Source organism: Moschus berezovskii, chromosome 23 (assembly GCF_049115385.1).
Source record: "Moschus berezovskii isolate FMDL1 chromosome 23, NW_MosBer_1.0, whole genome shotgun sequence".
NCBI lineage: Eukaryota > Metazoa > Chordata > Mammalia > Artiodactyla > Moschidae > Moschus > Moschus berezovskii.
The window spans coordinates 55191054-55203808 of record NC_142482.1 but is presented as its reverse complement, the minus strand read 5'-3'; the positions used below and the strand labels follow the sequence as shown (position 1 = coordinate 55203808).

General features: G+C 47.6%; 1 protein-coding gene across 1 annotated transcript; it reads left to right on the top strand.

Moving 5' to 3' along the window:
- The first annotated feature begins 4196 nt into the window (after positions 1 to 4196).
- EDN1 (endothelin 1) lies at positions 4197 to 11359 on the top strand. Its single transcript, XM_055406854.2, has 5 exons — positions 4197 to 4756; positions 6316 to 6484; positions 7799 to 7957; positions 8114 to 8227; positions 10132 to 11359. The coding sequence occupies exons 1-5, from the start codon at positions 4693 to 4695 to the stop codon at positions 10232 to 10234; spliced, it is 609 nt and encodes a 202-aa protein (XP_055262829.2). The 5' UTR covers positions 4197 to 4692; the 3' UTR covers positions 10235 to 11359.
- The last annotated feature ends 1396 nt before the right edge of the window (positions 11360 to 12755 follow it).

The window sequence follows — 12755 nt, the reverse complement described above, 5'->3', positions numbered from 1 at the left end:
TCTGGCAACCACCAGATTGGTCTCTGTATCCATGAGTCTGTTTTTGTTTTGTTGTTTTTAAGATTTTACATGTAAATAAAATCATATGGCATTTTCTTTCTCTGTCTGACTTATTTCACATAGCATAACACCCTCTCATTCTAGCCATGTTTCCATTTATGGCTGAGTAGTATTCCATCCGGAGAAGGCGATGGCACCCCACTCCAGTGTTCTTGCCTGGAAAATCCCACGGACGGAGGAGCCTGGTAGGCTGCAGTCCATGAGGTCGCTAAGAGTCGGACATGACTGAGTGACTTCACTTTCACTTTTCACTTTCATGCATTGGAGAAGGCAATGGCAACCCACTCCAGTGTTCTTGCCTGGAGAATCCCAGGGACAGGGGAGCCTGGTAAGAGGCTATCTATTGGGTCACACAGAGTCGGACACAACTGAAGTGACTTAGCAGCAGCAGCAGTATTCCATCCAGAGAAGGCGATGGCACCCCACTCCAGTACTCTTGCCTGGAAAATCCCATGGACGGAGGAGCCTTAGGCTGCATTCCATGGGGTCGCTAGGAATCGGACACGACTGAGTGACTTCACTTTCACTTTTCATGCATTGGAGAAGGAAATGGCAACCCACTCCAGTGTTCTTGCCTGGAGAATCCCAGGGACGGGGGAGCCTGGTGGGCTGCCGTCTACGGGGTTGCACAGCGTCGGACACGACTGAAGTGACTCAGCAGCAGCAGCATTCCACTATATACACGTGGAATAGTACATGTATGTCTACGCCACACCTTTATGCGTTCATCTATCATATCAACGGACTCTCACGTTTTGTTTTTAGATGCATAGGATGAAATTCTCCAGAGCACCATCCTATTTCCTGTGCTAAATACCATGGGTCTTGACAGAAGGAGAAGCTGTTTGTGCATGACTCCCGGAGGGTGTAATATGTCACAGGGTAAGGCCTGCAGTGCACAGTCTTTCATAATAGTGACATGCAAAGTAGGAACTTAAAACAGCCAACAACACATGACTGAACTGGTGGCGTGGACAGCTTCACCGAGCCCACACAAAACCAGCTCCCTATTCCTTGTGCGCTCTCCCAGCGACCTAACGGCTGTTCTTTCTTTGCTGAGCTCAATGCCACGTCTCCCCCTAGATTTACTGGCTTGGCAAAGTTGCAAATTTTATTACGCAAAAGTTGAGAAAGAGGGAGGCTGAGGAGTGCTAAAAACAGTACCCTTTGCTACTGTGTAGCGTCTGTATTTGGGGAGCAGGGTGTTTTATTTATAGCTATCTATTAATACATTAGCAAAAGATACAGAAAGATACACACACACAAAATAGCTTTATCAAGTAGTTTCCAGTGTTCAAGTGCAACATTAAAAACAAAAAGAGCAACAGAAAGCTATTCTACTGGGGGAGAAAAGCCATCTTCTTGACCTCTCTCTCCCTTCCCTTCCCTCTCCTCTCTGAGCTGGACTGTGGCTGCAAAGAGCCTTTGACCTGCTCGGTTCTGGAGAGCTGGGCTGGAGGCTGGGGCCTGGGGAGGGAGGTGGGATCTCCCCTTTTATTACTTTGTCCAGTGACTTCAACCTTCTCCTCTCCTCCTCCCTCCCCAGCCAGCCTTCAGGGGGAGAAGCAGTGGCAGCATCTAGCTTGTAAAACTGGTTTGTTGGGGTTCTTCCTCCCTCCTGCTCTTGCTTCTTGGCAAAATGTTTTGTTGGGCAGCTGCCCTGCAGATAGCTGCCTTCTCTGCACTTGGAAGGGGCTCCCACTTCCTCCTCCAGTAAGCAAGGCGGGAGGACAGACACAGCCATTGCCCCAAGATGCGCAAAGAAAAATGGAAACACACATACACACATTCATGTCCATGTGCATCCTGGAAACTTCAGATTAAAAGAGATGCGGGCTGGATGGGTCTTGGAACCATGGGACCCTCCCGGATCTGAGACCCTGTGCATTGACTTGAACAGAATGTCTGGGGTGCTAGAAGGGGGGCAGAGGCTGCTGCCTACATTTTGTATTTATAATTTAAATAATTCACCCGATGACACAGCCAAGGAGGGGAGGGCGGGCTGTGGGAAGGTGTGTGGGCAGGTGCTTTTTGCTTCCCTTTTCCACCTGATCTCTGGGTGCTGCTGGCACCTGCAAGGGCAGCCTCACCAAAGTAGGGGCGGTTAAGAGATGGGCTTCCTTGCCAGAGGGTATCCCAGGCTGGACCTAGAGAGACTGGGAGGGGCTGGGTGGTAGTTTCTGGGGAGAACAGGTAGGTACTGACTGTGGCCAGTGTTTTGTTAAATTTTGCAGGAGGTTAAAAAAAAAAAAGAATGGGGGTGGGATACATTTCTACTGAGACACACTGCCCAGGGCACCTCTGCCCCCTTGGGGGAAGCTTGGATCCTGTGAATGTGACTCAGGTCTTCTCTGCACTTCTGGGTCCTGCTGGTGGGAGGAGGTGGGAAGATGCTGACCAGAGCTGGCTCCCTGCCAGATGTCAGCCAGTCTGAGGGGAGCTGTGCCCTCCTTGGCCCGCAGGAGGGGCAGAGATCAGCATACAGAGGAGGAGGCAGAGGGGCCAGGCAGAGAACCCTGGGTGGAGGCCTCTCCTGGGGGGGCGGGGAGGGAGGGTTCCTGACTCTCCCCCATCTTCAGCTCTTCGATGGCTGGTTTAGGGGACAGACCTCCTTATGGATCTGATGCTGCTACTGTCACTGTCCCCCCAACTGGGACCTCCAAGGAGGTCTGGGGAGACCGGTGTGCCCAGGCCCACAGCTTAGGTGTGGAGACAAAAATCTGTCCTTGTGATTCTAGGGTAAAGAGGAAGCAGAGACAAGGCGGAGGAGGTGGCTCTGTGGAGTTCTTCTGAGTATCAGAAATGAATCCATGTTCGAACCTCCCCGAGGGTGGGTGTGTGGAGGTGGATTTAGAGTGACACACGATGAGGAAATGGGAGAAGCATCTATTTGAAGGTGTCCCCCGGAGTGAGACAGACAGGTCTTTCTCTGGGGCAGGAAAGATGCCGTAAATTTATCCCAGGGGCCTAACTCAGCCGCACCGAGGACTTTGAGGAAGCCAGGAAATTCTGGGCACCTCAGCTGTCTCACTTGAAAAATGAGGCTAATTGAAAAGGCCAAGCGCCTTGTCTTCACGTTTTCCTTTGCACATGACAGCAGGTTGTCTCCTTCTCGGATAACTGCCCTGTGGGAACCTCAGGGGCTGTGTCATAGTTATGGAGACAGGAAATCGCTTTGAAAACATAAACACATTATGATTAAATGTGAGGTATTATCTGATCCCTTATTCAATGAGGGCATTTCCTCCTTCCCAACACGACCCGCATGGCATGTTCACCTAACCCTGTACAAGGACACCCCTTGGACTTAGGAGCAAAAGCCAAAGGAAAACAAAGATCCAGAAAAGATGTCCCTAGGTAAGCAGTACTAGACTATTCTGAGGGGCAGCCTGCTTGCTGCGTCAGGCGTCAGCCCTTCCCTTCCTAAGCTCCCTCCTCAGGTGGCTGCCTGTCCGTCTGTTAACTTGTTTGGAAGCCGAGGCTGTGCCTTTTTGTCCTAAACATCCGCCCCTGTAGCTCTCCGTCTCCCCCTGGCGTCCCTCTCTGCCTATTTCTTAAGATTGGTGCCCCACCCCCTCCAAGGTGGACGCGAAGAGGGGATACAAAAATAAAAAGTTCATGGGGGTTTCGAATCAGCAATCCTGAAAGGATTGGGTATGTGCCTAAAAGGATTCTTTTTTTATTTTTTAAACTTCCTTTCCTTGCCAATCCTTCTCCGATCTTTCCCACTGTGGACGCAAAGAACTCGAGCCCAGCAGACTCGAGGGGAAGGGGTCAGAAGTCAGAGAAAAGTGTGTGGATCCATCTGCCAAGATAAACTGACCCCGAGTCGGTGGGGAGGGGGGATGGAGGGAGAGAGTCCCCCGGTCTGATCAGCACTAAGGAGTCAGAGAGACATAAAAGGCAAGTGAAGCGAACAACAATTAAAAAAAAAAAAATTCTCCCCGCACACAACAATACAATCTATTTAAACTGGAGCTCATACTTTTCATACCAATGGTATGACTTTTCTGGAGTCCCTCTTCTGATTCTTGAACTCCGGGGCTGGCAGCTTGCAAAGGGGAAGCAGACGGCTGCGCGCCGCACGGGCAGGTTTACCAAAGGTCCCTCTCTAATGGGTATTTTCTTTTTCTTAGCCCTGCCCCTGAATTGTCAGACGGCGTCTGCCTCTGAAGTTAGCAGTGATTTCCTCTAGAGCCCGGCCTTATCTCCGGCTGCACGTTGCCTGGTGGTGACTAATGACACAATAACATTGTCTGGGGGCTGGAATAAAATCGGAGCTGTTTACCCCCACTCTATAGGGGTTCAATATAAAAAGCCGGCCGAGAGCTGTCCAGGTCAGACGCGCTCCTGCCTCCGCGCTGGGACCAGCGCCTCCAGGGTCCGCGCGCCGCCGCCGCCGCGTGCGTCCTGGGACCGCTGGCTCTGCCTCTCTGCAGGGCAGAAACTTCTTTTTTTCTCCCCGTTAAACAGCAATCAGGCCGAAGTACCATTTTGAGATCCGGAGAACCCGAAGCGCTTGGAAAGAACTGAAGCTGATTTTTTTTTTTTTCCTGCGCTTTTTCTTTTTTCCCTTCTAGTTTAGTTTTCAGGGGGAAAGATTTTGAGCCCTTCCTTTAATCCGCTCCCAGGATGGATTATTTCCCCATGATTTTCACTCTGCTGTTTGTGGCTTTCCAAGGAGCTCCAGAAGCAGGTAGGCACGGTGACTTGTAAAATCCTTGAATACTGCAGGTCTTTTTTTTTCCACCTTAATGCTTTTCTTGCTTCTGTTTCTCCCACTGCGTTGTGTGACTGCCACTCAGATATCAAGTGCAGGGGAGTTAGTGCTCAGAGCTGCTGAAGTTTTCTAGCGGGGGAAAATCCTCTGTGGAAGACCATTGCTCCTCCAGCGTTAAAGTGACATGATTATTATTGCCTAGTGTGTTTCTTGGCTTTTAAAAATATGACTTAAAGACAAGATGTAATTTAGCTAAATATGTGTTTGCAATCTTTCTGTTCATACAGGCAAAAGGACGTATAGGTATTTATATCTTATTCAAATACTGTTTTAATAGTGTGCTAATGTGTAAAATATTCATACTTTTCAACTCGAAGCCAAGGAATTTTATTCAAATCATTCAAGCAGTGAATGCACACTAAAATCACCCGCAGAACAGTCTGGGGAAAAAAACCCCCAGGCGGTTTCAGGGCGAAGCAGATGTTTTCTTTAAAATTTGTCATTATTGACTTTGGGTTTCTTTTGGCAGGTTTTTGGCACTCACAACAGTGTGAGTTCCATTTCCAGTGTTATTCACCTGTCCTGGGAGGGGAGCTAGAATAAATCTTGGCTACCGAGGGATTTAGATAGTGTGTGAGCATCTGCCCGTTTCTCTCTTTCTAGGGTCAATGCACTTTTTTGTCTTTTCATGACCCCTGACTGAAGAGAAAAGGATGTCAAGGGAATGAAAATCCTGGAATGTGTCTGATGGTTTGAAATGTACAAAATTGGGCAGATAAGCTGCAGGGCTAACTTAGTAAGAGGAGGCAAGGCTGCCATGAGGAATGGGAGCTGGTAGATCCCACGCACACCCTCCTGCTCCCGGGATTCAGAATCCAAAGCCCACAGAACCTTGTCTGGGTTCCGAGAGCGTCTGCTTGGTGATCCCTTCAGCCCGGGGTTCGCCTGTTTAGCTGACTTCTCTCTTTCCAATCACCTCCCTGAAGCTCTGGATTTCCACCTAAGTTCTAGATGTGCCTCTTTTCTGATCTATTCCCTGCCTTAACACAAGGTGGGAAGCGGTGGGTCCTGAATGGAAGGTCATCCCGCCTGGGGAAGTGGCTTGGAGTCTAGGCAAAGACAGTATGACTTACTTACTCAGATTGTTTTGGTCATCAGCCCATTTCAAGCCACAGTGGGCTGCGCTCGGTTCCATGTAGAAGCCAACCTAAATGTCTTATAAGCAGTGTTTCTAAGTATTTCCTTGAAGGCTGTGTCCTTCGTGGGGCTGGTAAGTTCCTTTTCAGGTAGCTGTTTCCCCTGCACTTGTTTAATCTCTCTGAAGGCAGATAAGCCAGTGGCGACACAGGTGAAGTCATGTTAAGGAGGGGGGAAAAATAATCATCCTTTCTCCTCTGTGTTTCTTGCTGGAGGCTGGTGCTGTGCTTCATCTGCTTTTACCTGTTCTGCTGGGTCTGGAATCCAGGTTGTGGCCCGTGTGCCTCCGGGCCTCGGAGCAGACACCTCCCTCTGACCTGCTGTATCTCTCTCCCCAGCGGTCCTGGGCACCGAGCTCAGCGCAGGAGCAGAGAGTGGCCGGGAGAAGCCGGCCCCCGCCACGCCCTGGAGGCCCCGCCGGTCCAAGCGCTGCTCCTGCTCTTCCCTGATGGATAAAGAATGTGTCTACTTCTGCCACCTGGACATCATCTGGGTCAACACTCCAGAGTGAGTCTCTAGAGGGCATCCTTACTCTAGTCTTTCTCCCCTCTGGCTCCACGGGAGACCGGAGTCCAGTCTCTCTGATCACTGGCTGGCGTGGCCTCTGAAGGTGGCACTGCTGACCACAGGAAAGTGCCCCTGTGGGCAAAACACCCCTCCTGAGGGTGTCTCGCATCTCGGGGGTTGGGGAGAAAACCTTTGTATCGGGCCAAGAGGTGAACGTTCTCGAATTCCCTGGGTTTAAAGAAGCCACTGCTGAGGTCATCTGTGGGCTTCTCATGGGAGCCTAGAGACTTAAGAGGCAGAAGTGATGACAGCAACTTACAGGCTGTCTCCTCATGTTACTTTTGGAAAAAACTGAGACCCAGATTGTTGAAGTCATTTGCAAGGTTGAGTTTGTGCAGAGTGAGACCTGGAACTTGAGTGTCCCGACTCCTTTGTCCTTGCCCTTTGGAAAAGCCTATTTCAAGACAGCAGCAAGAACACCGTGATCAGATTTCTCTTCTACCTCCAGAGTGAAGAGGGCAGTTTCTCCCCTTACTCCCTGCAAAGTAATTCATTCATCAGAAAGAACTGTAAACAAAAGCACACTGATTGTACCTGCAGAGTCCCGTTATAGCGAGGACGACCAAAATCCAAACAAAATCAAATCAAACCAAACAAAAGCCATGGCAAGCCTAATATTTAGTAAGGTGATACTTCCAAGGGGAGGACTTTACTCCTTGGGTGAGAATCACAATGAGCGCATTGGAAATTACTGGAGAGCCTTCTGGCAAAGAGTCCTGCTATAGCCACATGATAATCACCAAAATCACCAGAGGAGTGCAGATGCGGTGTGAACGGCGCTCTGGTAGTGTGTCTCCTCTAGCCTCCCTGGGGCTCCTTTTAGTATATCCGTGTACCACTTGAGTTGAAAATCGGTTTTCAAAATGTTGTGAGTCATGCTTTTGCATGGAAGTCCCCCGCCTTCCAAGAGCTGTTAACTAAGTAGAGAGAAAAGGAAGAAAATATGAAACAGATAGCAAAGCAGAAATGTCATAGTTTGGCCAAAAAACAAGGCTGCTGTGTCAGGAAGAAACTGAACCGTGTACAGAGTTGACATGGAATGTCATTGACTTAGAGAAAGTGATTTTCTCCCGGTTGGGTCCAAACCCTCAGGGCCATTGATGGGCACTGTTACCGCCTTTGACTCTGTTTCACTACCAAATGCTGTGGCATGCTCCCCTTCTGTCTTAATGGAAGGAGGTTGCCCCACAAGAACGCAGCCTTTGGAGAGGATTAATTATGCTCATATCTTCTGTTTCTCTCTTTCCATAATAGGCACGTTGTTCCATATGGACTTGGAAGCCCTTCTAGGTCCAAGCGCTCCTTAAAGGACTTCTTTTCTACAAAGGCGGCAGTCCACAGGAAGAGATGCCAGTGTGCTAGCCAGACAGACAAGAAATGCTGGAATTTTTGCCAAGCAGGAAAAGAACTCAGGTGAGTAGAAACGCCTTTGTTTTTGATCAGCTTTTTGGCCTCCTGACCTTCTTCCTCTTGTGATGCTGTCTTCTTGTTTTGAAGAAAGCAACAGAGACGCTGAGAACAACCAGCATTCCTATTGCTGAAATGTCCTCCCTACCTGTATTTTGACAGGGACCAAGACTCCATGGAGAAAGCCTGGAACAGCCAAAAGAGAGGAGAAGACTGTTCTAAGCTCGGAGAGAAGTGTCTTCATCAGCAGCTCATGGCCAGAAGGAAAACAAGAAGGTAAGAGATTCCTATGAACAGCTGGTCCCCTTCACCTAAAAACAGTCTCCAGTCATTCTTACCTCTGTGGGGGAAAGGCTTAGAAAATATAAAGGGAAGGGAGGAAAGGGGAATATCTGTGTTCTTTAGATTTAAAAGAGCCAAAGAATCCTTCTCAAAAGTTTTTTGGATGTAATGGAAACTAACTGAAAAATAATAATAATTTCCGAGTCAGTTCAGAAACAGTGGTTTACGTAATGCAGTCTGCTGCCCTTTAGCACACACACCACTCATCCAAACAAAAGTCTATTTAGGGACACCTCTGTCAGTTGGTCACATCTAGTTTTTGCATCTCTGAGTCAATATATTTACAGCTTTCCTTGAGAAATTAAAAATCATTTCAGGGAAATTTTTTTTTTAAATCATGTATAATCAAATTCTTCAAAAACATAGCAGTTATTCAAATGGCCAAAGGGATAATAAAGTCATTAAGTAGGGTTGGTGAGAGTTAGAACATGTCATTTTTCAGGTTTATTTATTTACATTTTTAATAGGGAAATGCATTCGATGGAGACCCAATGTCATTCTCAACAGCTTTCTTATTTTTTAATCAGTCATGAGCTGGGATCTGGATTAGCAACACCCCAGGGTTGCTCTGAGGGGCTCTATAGTGATAAACCTTCCGCAACCTAAGCATCTTGAAGTTCACAGACTACGGGAGGAATCCTGCTTTCAGATCTGTCCTATCGTCTACGATTCCCTCTCGTGGTCCAAGGCATTTTTTTTTTCCTAGAAATCCAGTGGCAAGAAGTTCTAGGATCCAAGTGTTCTGAGCACGTGCCAGGAGGTCATGGACGACTTCTGAGTTGTTTACTACTGTCTGGGGCCGTGCTCAGCGCTTCCCATGTGACCTTGAAGTCTCCATATTTATGAACTCAGGACACTAGTGGTCCTCCAGGCTTCCCTGAGAGCTCAGCTGGTAAAGAATCTACCTGCCATGCAGGAGACCCGGGTTCGATTCCTGGGTTGGGGAGATCCCCCGGAGAAGGGATAGGCTGCGTACTCCAGTGTTCTTGGGCTTCTCTGGTGGCTCAGATGGTAAAGAATCCACCTGCAGTGTGGGAGATCTGGGTTCAGTCCCTGGGTTGGGATGATCCCTTAGAGGAGGGCATGACTACCTGCTCCAGTATTCTTGCCTGGAGAATCCCCATGGACAGAGGAGCCTGGAGGGCTACAGTCCGTGGGGTTGCAAAGAGCTGGACACAACTGAGCACGGCACAGTGCTTCTCCAGATGGCGAGATTATGTAAACCACCGTTTCTGAACTGACTTGGAAATTATTATTTTTTTCTATTAGTTTCCATTACATCAACTATTAAGTCAATGTTACTGCTCTTCCCACCCAAAGAAAACATTAAACCTGCAAAAACGATAGTTTTTAATTGCCATAAGACGTTTGCTTTGGGTCCTGCCTGTAGGCCTTCTCATTTTGAATTCCTTTCCCCCTCAAAGCCCGCTTCAATTCCTTATGTGATTGAGAATTTTAAACCTTTGCTGAGTAAGTGTCTCCATACAAGCCCACCAAAGTTGGAACAGTGCTTGGAATAGGGCTAAAAAAGAGAAGAAAGTATCTCTAGTCCACCTTAAAATCGTGCTTTAAAATCTCTTTAATTCCCAGCCCCTGTAGATATGACCGCATCACCCCTCTCCTTGCTCACCGAACCCTGCCTCACCCTAGGCACCAGAGGCAGTTTATTTTCATTTGAGGTTAGTAGAGAAGCACGCGGTCGTGGTTGAGGGTGAAAGTTGAGGATCCAGATTTAGATTTGTTTGTGCCAGATTCTAATTTTAGATGTTTCTTTTGCCCAAGAATAATTTTTTCTAAAAAAAAAAAAAAAATTGTTTTCTCTTGTCTGGTTTTAATAGGTTGGAGGCCATCAGCAACAGCATCAAAACATCTTTTCTTGTTGCCAAGCTGAAAGCCCAGCTCTACAGAGATAAGAAAGTGATCTACAACCGTGCTCACTGAGGGCAGGTTTTTGGGGCCTGTCTGAAGCTCCTCATCCGCGGAGAGCCCTAGGCCTGACTCTGTGCTGCCCACGGGGCTGGGATCGAGGCAAACGCGTCCTGCCTGGTCAGACGATTTCTTGTTCCAGACTGGCAGGGGACCAGCGCCCTGGGTGCAAGTATTCCAGGAAAGGTTAAGGAGTGCCCCCAGCCAGTCTTCATTTGTCTCCATCCAAGCTGACTGTTTTCATCCGCCTCTCCTCCATGGGGGTGGCAGTGGGCCCCGCAAAGAAGGCAAAGAGACCCAGTGACCTGCAAACGGACTCCTCCTCCCGCAGGAGAAGAGGAGATTCCACTTGTGGGCGGAGTTCCCGAGAGGGTCCGAAGGGAGTGTAGGTGTCTCACTCAGGCGCCTGGCACATTTCAGGGAGAAACGCCAAAGCCCCGAGAAGATTTTTCTAAGGAATGCACAAATTGAAAACACTCGAAGGACAAACACTCGAGTAAAAAAGAAAAAAAAAGACTTGTTTTTCTAATTCGTAAAATGCAAAACTGAAAAGAACTGTTACTACTGAAAATCAGGATGAGTTTCATGCATAGGAGACTACCTCATCTGCACTGCACTCTGACAAAGCGTTTCCGCCTTTAATTATTGCCTCCCCAAACTCTTCCCCCGCAAAAAAACCCCATCCCAATTCCTGGCCTCGTGGAAGTCTGTCTAACGCATCAATAGTAGATATAATGTTTTCACGGTCGTCTACTAGCTCTGTTCCCTAAGGAAAAACGAAAAGATCAATTGAATCAGGAGTTTCCCTTACTTACCTTGATTTTTGGAAACACAATGGTATAGGGTTGTTGTGGAGAGATATTGAAGGGTAAACATTGGTGATGCTTTAAAGCAGTAAAATTATTTTCCTTTATTGGCTCATGGAAGAGGTTGGATTACATTTTGATGTACTTATATTTTTATAGATATTTATATTCAAACAGTTTATTCCTTATATTTACCATGTTAAATATACGTTTGGGCAGGCCATATTGGTCTATGTATTTTTTTAAATGTATTTCTGAATGAAATTGAAAAAATGCTTTGTTTTGCCTGTCAAGGTAATGACCTTAGAAAATAAATATTTTTTTCCCTACTGTACTGATTCTGAATCGTCTCTGAAATTTCTGAGAGGTGAGCCACAGTGGTAAGATTCAAAAAGGGGAATGATTAAAGATGTCTTCTTGGAAAGGTGACAATCAGAAGAAAAAAGGATCTTAGCTAACAACAACAAGAATTTGATTTATATCTTAAAAATTGCTTTTAGATTGCATTTGTGAAACTGCTCAGTCATGTCCGACTCTTTGCGACCCCATGGACTGTAGCCTACCAGGCTCCTCCGTCCATGGAATTTTCCAGGCAAGAGTACTGAGTTGCCATTGCATTTAGCTAAACACAAAACAAAAATTCAGCTCTCACACCTCTGTCTTTTCCTGCATATCTACTCTCTGCTTCCTCGCACCTGCAGACTCTCCAGGGACTTCATCCATTAACTTGGCTTGGCCGGTTAGGATCCAACAGTTTAAGCTGATGGTGTGGTGAGAGGTGCTTTCTCCATGTTAATAAACTAAAGGAAGTGATGGCAAGGCCGCTTCCCTGAAGGTACCTAATTACATGCATTCCACACTAGAGTTGCTTTGAGAAAATGGCCCACTCAGAGCGAGTCAGGGCTCCCAGTGGCTTTTTTATTTGCTCGGATTAAGAAGTTTGTTTATTGAGGAACACCAAGTACTTTTGCTCTTTCCCGGTAGCCCAGTGCTGGACACACGCCCATGGAGGCAGAGATGCCAAATGCTGATTCTGGGTCCCTCCTGCTTCTCATCCCCTCCCTTCTCTCCAATTTGCATCGGCTGACCTGCCAACCCAGTGGGGAGAATAGCTTTGCAGATGCTTATTGCCCACAGAAGCCCATATGAGCTTGATCTGCTTCTGAGAATCTTCACTGCTTTTCTCTAACAGGGTCTGAAAGAATACCCATGTTGGTGTTTGCTGGTTTAGGCGCTTAGTCGTATCCTACGCTTTTGCAACCCCATGGCCTGTAGCCCACCAGGCTCCTCTGTCCATGGCGTTTCCCAGGCAAGGATGTTGAAGTGGGTTGCCATTTCCTCCTCCAGGGGATATTTCTGACCCAGAGATCAAACTCGAGTCTCCTGCTTGGAAGGCAGATTCTTTACCATTGAGTCACCTGGGAAGCCCGAAAGAATGCCTGGTTTTTCCTCAAATAGCAGCTCACGGGGGTTACTATTCTCCAACAGTGACACATTTGAAGGATGTTCAGTAACAGTCTTCAGGTAGGTACCCTGGGCAGGGTTTCCATCTTTACAGGCATTGGTTTTCATCTTTCACTGTTTTGATTTTAGGAGACAGTCCAGTGTCTTTGGGACTCTCTAGATGGCTCAGTGGTAAAGAATCTGCCTGTGATGCAGGAGACACGGGTCCGATCCCTGGGTTGGGAACATACACTGGAGAACAAATGAGAAGGACAGAAGAGCCTAGC